Source organism: Diceros bicornis, chromosome 16 (assembly GCF_020826845.1).
Source record: "Diceros bicornis minor isolate mBicDic1 chromosome 16, mDicBic1.mat.cur, whole genome shotgun sequence".
Classification (NCBI taxonomy): domain Eukaryota; kingdom Metazoa; phylum Chordata; class Mammalia; order Perissodactyla; family Rhinocerotidae; genus Diceros; species Diceros bicornis.
The window spans coordinates 53,898,127-53,915,150 of NC_080755.1; the positions used below are offsets into that span (position 1 = coordinate 53,898,127).

At 35.1% G+C, this 17,024-nt stretch overlaps 1 protein-coding gene across 1 annotated transcript in view; it reads right to left on the bottom strand.

Moving 5' to 3' along the window:
• Positions 1 to 398: 398 nt before the first annotated feature.
• The window catches only part of VPS4B (vacuolar protein sorting 4 homolog B), a 28,568-nt gene continuing 11,942 nt past the window's right edge, over positions 399 to 17,024 (bottom strand). The window contains exons 4-11 of the mRNA XM_058557272.1: positions 16,711 to 16,778; positions 12,942 to 13,061; positions 10,056 to 10,212; positions 9,279 to 9,427; positions 8,670 to 8,751; positions 7,152 to 7,371; positions 4,462 to 4,602; positions 399 to 1,874 (exon numbers count right to left, since the gene is read on the bottom strand). Of these exons, the coding sequence (XP_058413255.1) occupies positions 1,773 to 1,874; positions 4,462 to 4,602; positions 7,152 to 7,371; positions 8,670 to 8,751; positions 9,279 to 9,427; positions 10,056 to 10,212; positions 12,942 to 13,061; positions 16,711 to 16,778 (1,039 nt within the window). The 3' untranslated portion in view covers positions 399 to 1,772. The remainder of the gene's footprint in view (positions 1,875 to 4,461; positions 4,603 to 7,151; positions 7,372 to 8,669; positions 8,752 to 9,278; positions 9,428 to 10,055; positions 10,213 to 12,941; positions 13,062 to 16,710; positions 16,779 to 17,024) is intronic.

A 17,024-nucleotide genomic window follows, 5' to 3' on the forward strand; every position in this document is an offset into this window, starting at 1 on the left:
CCACTTATCATCAACACTACACTCATATACTATGTGGTCACTGATCAATTTAAGTAAAACCCTTCCTCAAAACAAATTCTGGATTCACAAAAAATTCTGGATTTCAACTATTATGTAATTACAATAATATAATCATGTTAATTCTAGTGATATAATTAACAGCAACACTATATAATTCTGAGGCTGATAAATTATGTAAATTATAAGACATCCACAAAGAATTCAGTATTGGTCTGCCAAGTTAACTTCCAACCCTCACATAAAAGTTGTTGAAAAATAGAATTTTCATGTAAACGTTCTTAATAACTTTTAATGATTTCTTTGTATCTATTCAATTTAGATAATATTTTCTGCTATACCAAAGATCCCAAAACAAAAAAACTAACACAGAATACAGCCAGTAGTAGGTTATATCAATTTACTTCACACAAGAACAGCATATTTCAAGTCTACGATTTCCATTTAATATCAACAAAAACAATCTGTACAGAAAACCCAAAGGCAACCATATAGTGTAATATGTAAAATGTGCAAATATACTTTCAAATGCAAATTATTCTATAGCATTTGCAAGGCAGAACTTTACAGTAATTAAGGAATCTACCTCGTTCTAGCTAACTTAATAATCCTTTGCATGTATAGCCTATGCAAATGTACAAGGCACAACTTAGTGTTGATGCTCAAGTGTATAACATACACCCTCAGATTATTTATTTGAAGATATTAAAATAACGTATCAGGTTTGTATTTTATCATTTAATGAGACATCACCTCCTTTCTAAAGCTTCATGAAGCATTACACTGAGAACATATATGTGGCCAGGACAAACTGTTCCCTGAACTTAAAAGGTAAGAGACAAGACCCTTGCTATTCTATATTAAAAAAAATTTATATATATATGTACACACACCACCCCCACCACATCACACACAAGAAACTTCCCATAATCCAAAGGGAGGCCATTCCTTTTAACAAAGGTTCCCATTACAGTATTTCATGACAGAGTTATTTAAAAAGTAGATGTTTATTTACCACCTGTTTTGGTCAATCTTGCTACAAAAAGACACTGAAATAGACAATTTTCTTCTTCAAGATAAAGACAATGCATAATTTAGGAAGTCTTTCTCTTGAGATTGCACAGTGAAAGGTATTATTTAGTTAAATATAAAAACTTGTGGCTTTTAAAGAAATTACTTAAATCTACACAGAGAAAATGTCAACCTATCAAAAATCAATAAAAGCCTTGGCTAGAACACAATTGAAAACCTTTCAAGCCCAATCACAGTGCTCTTTGCTGTTTTATTGCCCATCCCTGAGAGTAAAGATGCTATTTTACATTTTTTAATAAAGCAAATAAATTTTACATTGATGAGAATGATGCTTAAGAATTTTTTCAGAATATGAAATAAGCCTATTTCATTTTAGTAAAAGAAAAAAAGATATATGCTCTTTGCAAAGACTACTATTTGTAACAATTTTAAATATTTGTCTCTCAATTTTAATCCCTTTTTTACTGAGTAATTTCTATTTTTTGCCGTTCATTTATCACTCATTTCTTTATAACCCATTATTTTATAATTTTTGTTAACAGGAACATTTAATTGGTAATAGAGCAAAAGTACATAAAAAACTCGAAGGAATGCTGAGTGACATCTATGATTCCCTGTGGTAAGAGTTTGACTGGAAATAATCTGAATGCCAGCCAAGAAAGGCAAAAATACCTATGAAAGAAAGAATACACATGGTAAATGTCTTCCTCGTTGTCTTTGGTTTAGCCTTCTTGGCCAAAATCTTCTGTAAACTTCTTTAATTTCAACAAGTCCTGTTCATTGACTGTGGGCTTTGTGCTAGACAGTGACCGTAACATATCCGACTGTCAGGGAAAAGAAGGGGGCAGCATCAGTAATAGATTTAATCAAGTAGAATCACTGCATTATCATCATTATTACTACTAACTGTCACCTAAGGTTAAACCTGAATATCTGCAGAGCGCCATAAGCTACTAACAATAAACTCTCTTATTCCTGTCAACGTCATCTTTGACCACGTTACTCCTTTGCACGGAAACTTCCAATTGCTTGCCCTTTCCCGATCACAGCCTTCAGGGGCTCCTCATTACCCATCAGAAGCACAGGCCTCTTAGTCCGAGGATCAAGGCTCTCCAAAATATGTCCCTGCCGTCTTTCCTGGCCTTAGCAAGAGAGCAGTTTTCCAACTGCTCTTCAAAAGGAATACAGTCATTCACTTACACTTATGTGAAACAGAATACCATTCAATCAAAATCAACTAATCAGAATTTTTAACTATCAGTTAAAATTAAGATCAAAATGGTAATAATATCAGGGATTCATTAAAAAATTAACTTCTAGGCTATGTCTCTTGTAAAACAGTATGAAAAATGATCAAAAACCAAAATTTTAAAAAATAAATCAAGGACTGAAACAAAAAAAAGTATCCGAATAATTTCTCATATGAATATTATGGTTAATTAACACATAAATATATCTATGTATATCTTTATGCACACACACATATGCTTACATACATATACATGTACATTTATGTTTATATATCTATGTCTACGTATCATGTAAAAGTTTCTCCTCTGGAAGTTATTGTTAATTCTAACATAAAGCTCTTTCAAAGTCTGTAACTGAAGCAAAAGATTTTAAATTTTTTTTTTTTTTGAGGAAGATAGGCCCTGAGCTACATCTGCCAATCCTCCTCTTTTTGCTGAGGAAGACTGGCCATAGGCTAACATCTGTGCCCATCTTCCTCCACTTTATATGGGACGCCACCACAGCATGGCTTGCCAAGCGGTGCGTCGGTGCGCGGCCGGGATCCGAACACCGGCCGCCAGCAGCAGAGCACGCGCACTTAACCGCTTGTGCCACCAGGCCGGCCCCTGAAGCAAAAGATTTTAAAGACTGACTGTTCATCAATAAGAAAACATAAATGGGGCCAGCCCCGTGGCTTAGCAGTTAAGTGCGAGCGCTCCGCTACTGGCGGCCCGGGTTTGGATCCCGGGCACGCACCAACACACTGCCTGTCCGGCCATGCTGAGGTGGCGTTCCACATACAGCAACTAGAGGGATGTGCAACTATGACATAAAACTATCTACTGGGGCTTTGGGGAGAAAAGGGGAAAAAGAGGAGGATTGGCGATAGATGTTAGCTCAGAGCCGATCTCCCTCAGCAAAAAGAGGAAGATTGGCATGGATGTTAGCTCAGGGCTGATCTCCCTCACAAAAAAAAAAAAAAAAAGAAAACATAAATATAATAAATGTACCTTTTCAATCACAGTAAGTTCCCTAAAAATAATATGCCTTACAAAATAATAAAGTCCTATGCATTATTTTTTTTTTTTTTTTTTTTTTGTGAGGAGATCAGCCCTGAGCTAACATCCGCCAATCCTCCTCTTTTTTTGCTGAGGAAGACGGCCCTGGGCTAACATCTGTGCCCATCTTCCTCCACTTTATATGGGACGCCGCCACAGCATGGCTTACCAAGCAGTGCGTCGGTGCGCGCCCGGGATCCGAACCAGCAAACCCCGGGCCGCCGCAGCGGAGCGCGCGCACTTAACCGCTTGCGCCACCGGGCCGGCCCCAGTCCTATGCATTATTTTAATTTCTCCAAAATAAGAAATGTAATGTTTTATAATAAAAATTTTGTTTCACAATTTTTTTTTAAGCACTACATTATTTAAACTTTCTATGAAGCCTTGAGAAGTAAAACAGAAAAACACCATTATGAATATTATAATACACGCATTAGGGTTTCTGGATATTTTACAAATCCTGAGACTCAGGGAAAAAATTTTTCACCAATCCTAGTTTTTAGTTAAGTCTTTTTTTTTTTTTTTTTTTTTTGGTGAGGAGATCAGCCCTGTGCTAACATCCACCAATCCTCCTTTTTTTTTTTTTTTTTTTTTGCTGAGGAAGACTGGCCCTGGGCTAACATCCGTGTCCATCTTCCTCCACTTTTATATGGGACGCCACCACAACATGGCCTGCCAAGCCGTGTGTCGGTGCATGCCCGGGATCCGAACCAGCGAACCCCAGGCTGCTGCAGTGGAGCTCGCACACTTAACCACTTGCACCACCAGGCTGGCCCCTTTAGTTAAGTCTTGACAATAATTTATGCAATATATATCAGCATTTTGGTGATAATATCCCAGCTGTAAGACTTATAAGGTCATAAGCCTATGTTTTTGAGAAACAGCTTATTCACTTAAAATTAAATTGTCCTCAAAGCCCAAGAAAACATTTTAAAGATAATTATTTTTTATATTTTAAGTTCAATTAATCTTTACAACTTTTTAAGTAGTATTAAACAAACATGCCTGATCATACTAACATTTTCGAGCCAATCTTAAATAACTGAAAATTTTTATCTTTGTCTGACAAATCACAAAGTATAACATTTCAAAATTTTTCTTAAAAGCGAACAAAATGTCAAACCATGGAAACAACTGGCTCCAAAAGTTTATCCCCAGGCACATCCATCCATGTCATTTCAATGGCACCAATGTCACCTGGAGAACAGGGCGTTAGCAGATCATCTACTATCTTGTTAGGATCAGCTCGTGAAGGTCCGCTAACCTGGAATAAATAGTCAAGTGAAATATTTATTTGAACAAATTAAATAAACATTAATATTTAGGCCATTATTAGGAAATTTGAAAATGTGTTACTATTTTATGTTTTGTTAAAAATGTTTACTTCTGAAAATACATAGAAGAAATATACAACAAAAAGTGGTTATCTCTGGGTGATGGAACAGATTTTGCTTGATTTTAATTTTTTTCTTGATGCTTTTCTATACTTTGAAATTTCCTACAATAAATTACTTATATGATCACAGGGAGGAAATGAGTTAAAATAAAAAAAGAAATAGTTACCTGTGGCTAAGATGTCTCTTTTTTTCTCTAATGCTTATTAAGTGGTAGTAATAACCCCAGAGACCAAAAATAGACACACTCAAAAATTCTCTTATGTCTCTAATTTCCATAGCCGAGAAACTTCTGTGACATTTGGAAGGCTTATTACTGTGAAATTACTGAATCTGTCTCTCTCAACAAAAACTCCTTCTTCAAATTTAAGTACAAAATTAAATGCTAAATGTAACTTCAGTGCCATTTTAAGATTCATAACTTATTTGAAATAAAGTTTTAATAACATCCAGAAAAAGAACCTTTGTGACACAGAGTCACATGTAAATATTTAGATAGTAAATAACACACATGTATCAAATTGGATTTGTTTGAATATTTGTTTTACGATGATCAATCTTAAATACTGTCTCAGGATTGGGGCAGGTGTGGAGAAATAAACATTCTCACTTTACTTATGTGTATTTTATTGTCTGTCTTTCCTCACAAATATTTCAGCTGCAGGGATTTTTGTGTGTTTTGACTGTTGTATTTTCTGACTTCCTCTGGGCCCAGATTAGTACTTTAGACATTTGATAAATAAAATAAACAGGCAAACTTGTTCTTGTAAATTGAAAAATGGAGTAAAGGATAGAGCCCTAGAGAGATCTCATATAGTTGGTGATACAAGAGGCCTGATGTTAAAACTAATTTGGTTGCTTCACTTTTATTCCTAACAAGGACTTGGCTGCAGGGTCATTGAAGCTGTCTCCGGTAGTAATATAGAGAATGAGTGAAAAGTTCTGGGCAGGAAAGGACTGAGTTCCTAAGAACCTCTAGTTTCTATATGGCAAAGAGATTTTAAGAGAAAATACAATGGCTGGGCATAAACTTGATCCTGAGCCCATATTTCTCTCAGTAATGAAATGACTGAAAAAGGGGAGCTGAGTAATATTCACTGGGCTATTCAGGTACCATGACAAGTGTTTTATGAATATTACTTCATTCTCAGAAGATCACTTCAAAGTATTATTATTATCCTTAGAGATGATAAAAATGAGTATTAAACAGATAATATAATTTGCTCAAGGAGATATAATAAGTAAATTGTGGAGCTGGGCTTCAAAATCAGGTTTTAATTCAAGCTCATCATTTTTTTTTTTTATAATTTTATTTATTTATTTATTTATTTTTACCCCAAAGCCCCAGTGGATAGTTGTATGTCATAGCTGCACATCCTTCTAGTTGCTGTATGTGGGACGCGGCCTCAGCATGGCCTGAGAAGTGGTGCATCGGTGTGCGCCCGGGATCCGAATCCGGGCCGCCAGCAGCGGAGCACGCACACTTAACCACTAAGCCACGGGGCCGGCCCACAAGCTCATCATTTTTTTAAAAAAATTTATTTTGTGGTATATAATAGACATACATACATAACTTAATCATGATACGTTAGTCTTGTCATATATTGCTGGATTAAGTTTGCTAATAGTTTTTCAGGATTTTCACATCTATGTTCATGAGTAATATTGGAGACTGCTGTCCTCAGCAAGTGGATTGGTCCCAATTACCTACTCCACTGTGACTTAAATTGGACACCTCAAGACCACAGTCTTTTTACAAAACATGATCTCAACCATATATGCTCAACTCATTCATGGAGACAAAAAATGCAAGGGAGGGACAAGAGAGCAAATGGTCGAGACTTCAGATTCTGAAGTACACCTCACCTGGAGAAACATCACACCTCTGCCCTTCTCTAGCTGTCCCTTGGTAAACTGTGTTACCATCCAAGTCCCAGTTTAATCATGATAATATCTAAGTTTCAGATTAACCATCAACAAATGGCTATATGCACACCTTGTAGTTTTTGTGAGGACCAAATGCAATAGTAAGATAAAGGGTATGACACAGTGCCAGGCATGTGAATATTTAAACAATACTAGCTATTATTAATTTTACTTTGTTAATTACATTATAGTAGTTACATTATAGGCAACTATATATTTAAGTTTCTATACTTACATCAAAATAGTAAGTACTTCAAAAAGGTCATTGCATAGAAAATTTTAAAATACTTTAGGACTTTTAATAATGGCTATTTGTGTAAACAAACTCTGTGGGAGAACTTATTTTCAATGAAATGGAAATATGTCTAATCTGTAAATCGACTTATTTATTATACAAAATTGAAATCTTCCTAAGATTCTTTGAAGACAAATCAATGATGGCCTTGAAACTTGATTTTAAAAATATATGAAAGTATAGAAAAAAATTCCTTACCTTTTTAAAATGAGTAGCTGACTGCACTTTTCTAACAGGCTGCATAAGTGCATCACGCACAATGATACTTATGTCTGCCCCTGAATAACCATCGGTTTTCCTCCCTAGGTCTCGGAAGTCTGCTTCTGTTAGACTGTTCTGAGTGGTCCCCAAGTGCAGTTTAAACATTGCTGCTCGGGCATGGGCCTCAGGCAAAGGAATATAAATTCGTTTCTCAAATCTTAAAATGAAAGAAAAATTAAATCAAGAATATTACTATATATATTTAATTTCAACTGAAAATTAGGATATTTTCAAGAAGAAACAAGATACTTAAATATTCTCATTTATACAAAGTTAATTTGAACAAGTTAAACGGGCCCTTATGTGTCAGGTTAAACATATATATTTAGGTTAAATAAAGGGAAAATATCTAGAACATGTTAACAATAAACAGATAAAACCAAAATAGCCAGGGAACCAGCTTGGAGTGGTTTAGGTTTTCTCACATGAATTTTGGTTATTTGGGCCATAGTGTTAAATGTCTGGAATTCACGACATGACACGTCTTACAGGATTACAGTTTCCCACAGAATTATACTCTGAACTCCTAATCAAGGGATTAATATGATTAACAATACGAAATAGGAGATAACAAAGTAAGTCTCAAATTCAAAATAGTAAAGTTACTCAAAATCTTACAGAATGACCCTACATTTATTACAAAAAATGTCCACTAATAGAGTACATTCAGAACAAATAATTCTACTATATAATAAACACTATGTTTTATTAACAATAATTTTGCTTGCCTTCTTAGAATTTCAGCATTTGCAGAAAGGAAGGAAGCAATGAGGCACAATTTAAATGGTCTGCCAAGACGTTTTTTTCCTCCAGGTAATTTTAAAAATTTTTAAGAATTTTAAAAGTTTCTATTATCTCTAGAGGTGAGTTCAGAATTAGGCCATTTTTCAAAAATAACCAGCACATTTCCTTTCTTGGTACTGGATGGTAACCTAGCATCCTGGCAAATCATCAAGTGAATGGGACACAAGTGACAAAAAGTGAAGTGCTAACGAGTGCTAATAAGTGATGAGTCTCTACATCTTTCCTGTAGCTCAAGTTCATATTCAATTTAAAAATTACAGACATAAAATTTTTAACTGAAAATATATCTTGGTTATCATATTTTAACTTATATAATTGTCACCGTGTTCAAATTTTATACGAAATATCAAACTATGTTTGTAAATTTCTGAAGCATCAGTGCCCACTAAGCTTACTCGGAACTAAAGATAAGATTTAAGTAATGTAATTTCCAATGTGAAAGACTCCAGTATGTGGAAACCTCATATCTTCAGTATAGCAGGCAAACAAAGAAACAAATGCCCCGCAAGGCAGGGTGGGTACCAGGGTCAGGGCATATTAAAAAAAAATTCTGGGAAGTTATCAGAATGCCTCCTCACTAGACAAAAAGAGAATTATTACTCACTTGCTACATCTGTAGTTAGAAATAAGATATACACTGTATCATCATACCTTCTTCTAATGGCAGAATCCAGAACCCAAGGTATATTTGTAGCTCCCAGAACCAAAATTCCATCATTGTCCACACCAACGCCTGCATCAAAATAGGTAATGTTTAAAATAATTTGTCATTTTAGTGTTCTTTAAAGCCCATTTGTATGTTCTATTAAGAATGTGGTGCTTTAACACTGAAGTAGCTCATCTTGAGTTTCTCTCTGAAAAAAACTGTATTTAATCAAATATCATATTACTGAAATATAATGCAAATATTTCCAAGAATCAAATCTCCTAGACTGTGGACATATATACTATTAATATTCTTTTCAAAATATCTCTGGAAAGATTTCATTTGAGGTCTACACAGTCCTTTTAGTGATATTGTTCCTGGTATGTTATAAGTGAATATATGAATCTCTTTACTATTTATACCAGTGAGTCCTACAAGATGGTTACAGCTGGTTAAAAGTTATGTATGTATACAGAAGACAATCAGAATGAAACATGGCATAATGAAATACATGGTCTGCTAGAATGGAGAAATTCTGCTTGAATTTTTTTCCATTATTGTTATAATAATGGTTATATAATAAACAGAAATTATTTTAAAATCAGTAACACTACCTTGCATTTGAACTAGGAACTCTGTCTTAATTCTACGTGCAGCTTCACTTTCATTTTCACTTCTTGAACCACACAGAGAATCAATTTCATCAATGAAGATAATGGAAGGTTTATTCTCTCTGGCAAGTTGGAATAAGTTCTTAACTAGCCTAAAAATAAATAAAAGCTTTCAGTTTCTAAAAAAGTAGTAAATGACACACGACGATGGAAAGACTAAAAGAATATACCAATATTCTAGGAACTCTACAGATTAAAAAGCCTAATCATGTTCGTTTTTTTTTTTTTTTGAGGAAGATTGGCCCTGAGCTAACATCTGTTGCCAATCTTCCTCTTTTTCTTTTTTCTCCCCAAAGCCCCAGTACATAGTTGTATATCCAGTTGTAGGTCCTTCTAGTTGTTTTACGTGGGATGCCACCTCAGCATGGCTTGATGAGCGGTCTAAGTCTGTGCCCAGGATCTGAACCAGCGAACCCCAGGCTGCTGAAGCAGAGCGTGCGAACTTAACCGCTACGCCACTGGGCCAGCCCCCAATCATGTTTTGGTCCAGAAAATAAGAATGCTACAATTGGATTGTTCACTTCATGATTTATTAAACTGTACATATATGTTATATTTTCCCTACAAAATAAATCCCAAATTAGGGACTGATTTTACAGAGAAACAAATACCTACACTATGTCACTTCTCTGAATGTCTATTAACGATGTAAGTAAACCATTACTTTATAGACTGATACAGTGATTACCAGGCAAAGAAAAACTAACAAAATCAACTTACTTTTCACTTTCACCTAGCCACTTAGAGACAAGGTCCGAGGAAGATATTGAAAAAAAAGTTGAGTTGTTTGCTTCTGTTGCTACAGCTTTGGCTAAATAGGACTTTCCTGTTCCAGGTGGCCCAAATAACAGGATTCCCCTCCAAGGTGTTCTCTTGCCTAAAAATTGCATTAGAAAAATAACATGAGAATTTCAAAACTCTTAACTTCAGTTACCAGAGACATCACTGGTACTGAAGAATTCTGTGAAGAGGTTTTCACTCTAAAGCAATCAATCGAATAAAAAAAATTTCAAAATAAATCTATCTATAGTAAATATATCTTAAAAGTATTTTATTTGCTTTTTCTAGAGACGGCTTTGTCAAAATTGTGTTTATACAGACACAGTCCCTCTAAGAGAAAGTTCATTTGCTTGCTCACTCATCCATTCAACCAATGCATACCAAAACCACTATGGGAAGACAGAGAACTATGAATACAAAGGGATCTCTGCCCTCCCTTCTTAGTGGAGGGAAAACAGTTAAAAGGCACTTCCTGATCACCCACTGTGGGCACTGCTCGATATCACAATCTTGTAGGAGAAACTATATCCACAGGAGAAGGGTAGCTGGAAATATTTCCTTTTAAATATTTATGACTTTTGGAGGAGTGAAACTAACGCAGTTTGGATGACCCCTTGCGAAGTTCTATTCAATTCTCGATTCCACAAGGAAGCACAAGTTCACAGGTTATTATTACGCGTAGCATATTCTCATTCAAATGGCTGGGTAATGATAAGGGACTCTACCTTAAATCCTAGTTTTGCCAAAATATAACAAGTGAACAAATCAATTCTTGCATCTCAATTTAGCTACTGAGAAATTATAATGCTGGCTACAATAAACTAGGCTGGGCTACACTTGGCAATTAAATATCAAATATAGACTTAAAAACTTGCTAGGTGCAAACTGTGGATTGGTACATGGTATCTGCAGAAGAATGATATGCAGACAACTAATGACAAAACTAAATACTGTTATATTTATTGTTATGAAAGCCTCAACTTTTACTTGAATTCTATTTTCTTATTTTAAATGTCTGCAATTGTAAGTCAGCGTTCCTTTAAATGTGGTACATATGCCATTGGTGGCTGAAGTACTTTTAGGTGGTACACAAATACTTTTTATTTAAATAAGTTGTTTAATATGTATTAGAGAAATACTCATTTTTCTATTTATAGTAGACACAAAGCAGTCTTTCAAAATAAAGTTACTAAGTAAAAATAAGTGAGATGATTTAAAAGTTGAAAAAGAGCAAAACCATCTATGGTGTTAAAAGTCAGGAGAATGATTACTTCTGGGGAGGAAAGAGGCAGAAAGGGATTTCTGTGTTACTGGTAACATTTTTGATCTGGTTGATGATTATATAGGCGTATTTACTTTGCGACAATTTATGAAGCTGAACACTTACAGGTTCCTGCATGTTTCTGTATACTTACGCTATACTTGAATACAAAGTTTGCTCTAAAAGTTAGTGATTTAAAGACAAATATTTTAAAAATAATGGTACATGTACATGGAAAAATCCATGAAGATGATACACACATGAATCATGTTTGGGAAACACTGGTATAAGTAACATAACATAAAAGGGGTTCAACCGTATTTGTACCTTTACAGGATTATGATGTCAACTTTAATATTATCAGTTTCATATTTCTGAAGTTAGGCTTGAAGTCATACCTTGAAGATAGGGGGACAATGTGTGGTCCATGGGTTCTTTGCTTTTCATCACTGCTCTATACATCACTGTCTGGACCTGTTCAGTTTGAGGCCAACATCACAGATTTGCTCTCTACACAAACTAGCTTGTTTTTAAAAGGACAAATCTTTGTTTCACCGTTAGACTGTGAGTATAGTCACATCACAAACACAAGCTATCAGTCACACAAAGGACAATGTGAAGGAATGGTTCCGCACAGACAAATCACTTACTGTTGGAGCTATGACTTCAACTACATCCAGATAGTGGGTTAGCAATATTCTCTTCACAGTGATAATGAGCTGTCCTTCCACTACTGGAGAATATACACTTCATCTGAGACTCATCTGTTAACTAATTCTACTCTTTTTAAAAAATAGAAATACTCTTATAAAACTAGCATATGTCCTTCGCAAAAAATTCAGATGAAAGTCAAAAGTAAAAATCACTCATAATCTGATATCCTAGGCATACACTAACATTTTAATGTCAATGTGTCTACACTTACCTCTCAGCACACACATTTATTTAACAAACATGGAATCATACTATACTTTTTTTTTTTTTTGGTGAGGAAGATCAGCCCTGAGCTAACATCCATGCCAATCCTCCTCTTTTTACTGAGGAATACTGGCCCTGAGCTAACATCCGTGCCGATCTGCCTCCATTTTACGTGGCACGCCGCCACAGCATGGCCTGACAAGCGGTGCGTCGGTGCACGCCTGGGATCTGAACCCGGGCCGCCAGCAGTGGAGCGCGCGCACTTAACCTCTACGCCATGGCACCAGCCTCCATAACTTGCTTTTTGATCTTCCTTATATATATGGACATTTTTCCATGTCAATTATAATGCAGACGTAAATTTCTTAACGTAGATGTACATTATATTTTAATGAGTGCACAGTAGTTCAGTGCATGTCGATGATTTACTCTATGCCCTACTGGCTGACATTCAGGTTACTCTGCAATATATACACTACAAATATGTGTATGTAATAAATACCTTTGTGCAAAGGCATATCACTGCCTTATAAGAGAATTTAAGGTGATAACTCATGATATGGTGACAAGAATTCACAATGCTTTACCTTAGTCATCAATGCGTTTTTTAAAAATCATCAAAAAACGTTATTTAAAAGTTGTCTCACCTGTAAAAAGATGAGGAAACTTAATAGGCAATATCACAGCCTCTTTAAGGGCTTCTTTGGCTCCTTCAAGACCAGCAACATCACTCCATTTCACATTTGGTCGCTCTATAACGATGGCACCTACAAAAAAGTATGTCATCTCTAAATTAAGGAGGACTATTCCATCAAATTGAGAAGACAACATGAAATAATGATATTAAAGAAATATATTGTAAAACTGTCTGGAAAAGTTTTATATATTAAAAACCTTTTTGAAACAGTGTGAAGAGGAAGGAGTTGTTAGGGAGTAGTCAGGAACCTGGGGTGGGTTCCTACATAACCTAGGGTAAGTCACCTAACTCTTCTATTTCTGCTTCCTCATTGTGAAATGAAAATAATACCATCTGCCCAAACTACTTGGGACAGGTTAGTATGACGATCTAATGACATAATGAACATCAGAATGCTTGGAAAAGCACCCAACATTACATAAAGGAGCTGTAATGTTTGAATACACTGACTCTGGAGTATCAAAAGTACTCGTTCAATGGAATTGATCTACTATTTCTCCTTTTAACCAAAAGAAACAGTGATCTAATGCTCTCCTCAACCACAGACAGAAAATACACTTAGCAACTTTAACTGAAGATAGACAGATGGATGGATGGATAGATAAACAGAAGGGGTAAGGGAAGGGAGGGGAGAGGAGGAAAGAGAAGAGGACGACGGAGAAGAGAGAGAAAATGTCCTCTTGTCGATTTGCAATACTTTTCTGAGATTTGCCAAATTTTCTATTTGGCTTCTAAATAGACCTATTTATAATTTTTGTACTTTAACAAAGCTATTTAAATGATTTAGTTTTTGAATACAATACATTCAAAAGCCACTGCAATTATTGCAGTTAAGAGTCCACACAAGATTTCTTTTACTACAGCTTACTGGCAAAACTTTCTGGTTGTCTTTTATCAAAAGCTTTCCAATTTTCCAGTATACAGAAAAGTGCGCAACTACAAACTGCTAAGCAGCCTGCTCTCAGGTGGCATGCAACTGCTGCTACACTTAACAAAACATCGCCACTTACACAACCTACTGATTACCTATGAAATTGGTTCTATGAGTACTTCTCGTTAGGAAAGATCATCTATCTATTATTTATTCTAAGAGTAATTATACTCTGCAACTTCCCTAAATTATGAATATCTTTAGCTATAGATTAAAATTAAATGAAACCATAAACACCTTTTTAAATCTAAAAGTTCAGACTAAATATAAATTAAGAAAAAAGCGAACTCACTTTCTTGTCTATGTTCCATTCAGGTTAGCAACCCTACATGAGAAAATATTTACATCATCCTATAGGATTTTGTTTCAGTTAAACAAAAGTAAATTTACTTTATATACAAGCATCATCTGATCAACTAAAGTTTTTTGCTACAAATTTTCCAAATATGTCATAATTTATCTTCATATTTAACTAATACTTTTCTCCTTAAAGTTTAAAGGTGACTTTGGAATGTTTTGTGATGAAAGATAATATTTAGAGAAAAGTAATATTAATTACTAGATATTGTAATCGTTTATAAAATTAAAAAGAGGGGGAGAGATTATTGGACAATAAAAGCCAAACAATTCGATTGTTTCTAATTATATAAATTTATCCAGTCTTTGATTACACTATTCATTATATGAATATGTTATTTAACCTCAAAAAAAGTCACTGAATATCAAATTTAGCTAACAGAAAAATCAAATCATAAACTCTTTTTAATTTTAACAATCAAACATTACATTTAATGTCATAACCTAAAACAGAAATAAAAGATTTAAAAAATTGTTTCAGAAAAATAGTAAAGATTCAAAAAGGATAATATACAATGAAATCCATCAGTAAACCATTAAGTTAAAAGATGGAAAAAAGCACTTTCAGGTACAAAAGGCTAGGGCTCCTTTCACAGTCTACTTCATCCTGAAATCCCAAATAAACTTCCTCATTTAAACATTTTAGGGTTGGCCTGATGGCGTAACAGTTAAGTGTACGCGCTCCACTTCAGTGACCCGGGGTTCCCAGGTTTGGATCCCAGGCACGCCCTGACGCACCGCTTGTCAAGCCATGCTGTGGTGGTGTCCCATATAAAGTAGAGGAAGATGGGCATGGATGCAGCTCAGGGCCAATCTTCCTCAGCAAAAAAAGAGGGATTGGCATTGGATGTTAGCTCAGGGCTGGTCTTCCTCACACACACAAAAAATAAATAAAATAAACGTTTTAAGCATTTGTATTTTTATACATCTCTGGTCCTTAGCATTACTGATTTTTAAAGAAAAATACTGTATTAAAAATCTTTCCAAAATAATAAATACAATCCAATTTTTACTTTGGCGGGCCAGGGCCAGAGAGAGGGGGAACAAAACCAAAAGAACAGAGAGAAAACAGCTCTTGGCCTTACAAGTGAAATAAGGCCAGCTGGCATGGACCACTGGGTCACCCAAGAAGACTTACTGAGCACGAAGCGTGTGCCCACACTGCTCCAGGCAGCGGTGGTGCAGCCGTGGAAACTCAGTTTCTGCCACTGGACTACATCCACCATTTAAGGCATGTAAAAATATCCTCATTAACTACAGTGTTTTCAAGATACCAACCTTACAGTATTCTCCTATACACCCCAGAGGGGTTGGTATGACAGAAATATTACCAAAATGGAGACCAGTATGGCAAGGTTAAACATCTGGCCCAGCTAGTTATAGTCACCATTCACTAACCGAGGCTGAGCCTATGTAATAGAAATCCTTCCCAGCTATGCATTCTATTCGGCAAGAGTCAGATTAACAAAATATGTACTGTCAATGACTGAGCATAAAATTCACTTGAAAAATTATTAGCTAACATACCAAACAACAATCAAATCTCAGTAACTAAAGAAACCAGCAATTAAATAGATGTCTTTTTAGATACACAGAGCTACCATTTACTGAGTCCCTAGAATTTGTCAGATGTAATTTTAGGCAGTTTTCCATTGTCATTAATCTTTTAATAGCCTTGAAAGGAAGATATTCTTAATAAGGAAGATATTCTTAATTTCCATTTTAGAGCTGGGGTCTCAGACTCTGAGAGGTTAGGGAACTTGCTCAAGAGGAGAGGGCTTTTAAGTAGTCGACCCTGGAATGAAATCCAGATCTGAATGGAGCCAAAATCTATGCCTCTTCCATCATGCCACTATACTAAACTAGAGAATGAAAGAGCTTTTACAGACATGAAAGGTAAAAATAGAAAGCTGAAAGAGATAAATGTAAATGGGAACACTGAAATAGGATAAAAAAGCAGATGAGGAAGAGCAGGTAGGCAATGTGAAATAAATCATCAGTGAATAAGCTCCAACAACAGCAACAAAAGCCAAGTGTGAGTCCTAATTCATTCTGTTCCTCTAACAGGAAATTTTAATACCATCAGATTTTGTAGTGTGCTAATAGTATAAATGCTACCTTCTCCAAAAGGGGGCAGTTAAGACAAAATGAAAAAGACTAAGTTGACTGACAGGTTTTTTAAGGCACATATCAAACCAAACAATAGTTTTATTACATGAAAAAAGCCAACCCATTAGAGACCCTATAGGGCAAATCCTATGAAAATGGTCTCAACTTGGCCAGCATGTAACCACTGGGAACTAAAGCCAGTTCTTGGAACCTCACTTAAATGCAGGGGGGAAAAAACCAAAACAATTCAAATAGACAAGTCACTATGAGTTTTTTTTTTTTTTAATAAGATAGTAAATTTAAAAATGAAATCTAAAGCAACCTTGAAGTTGATTCTGTAGTTTCTTTTTTTCAGGATCATCAGATTCTCCTTCCCCATCACTGTCATTCCTAATAAAAAGAAATTAATACATTCAAATATCACTCATTGCTATCAAAATAAGGCAAATATGATGGAAAGATTAAACTGAAATATCTAATTTAAGTGGCAAAACAAGACATTCATATTAAAAGTTATGCATATTTTATTATTATTTTTAACAATATATTAAATAAAACAGTAAGCAGACATATTATTCATCAACATGGAATCATGAACAGGAAAGGGACAAGAATGAAGACCAGAATGAAGTTAGC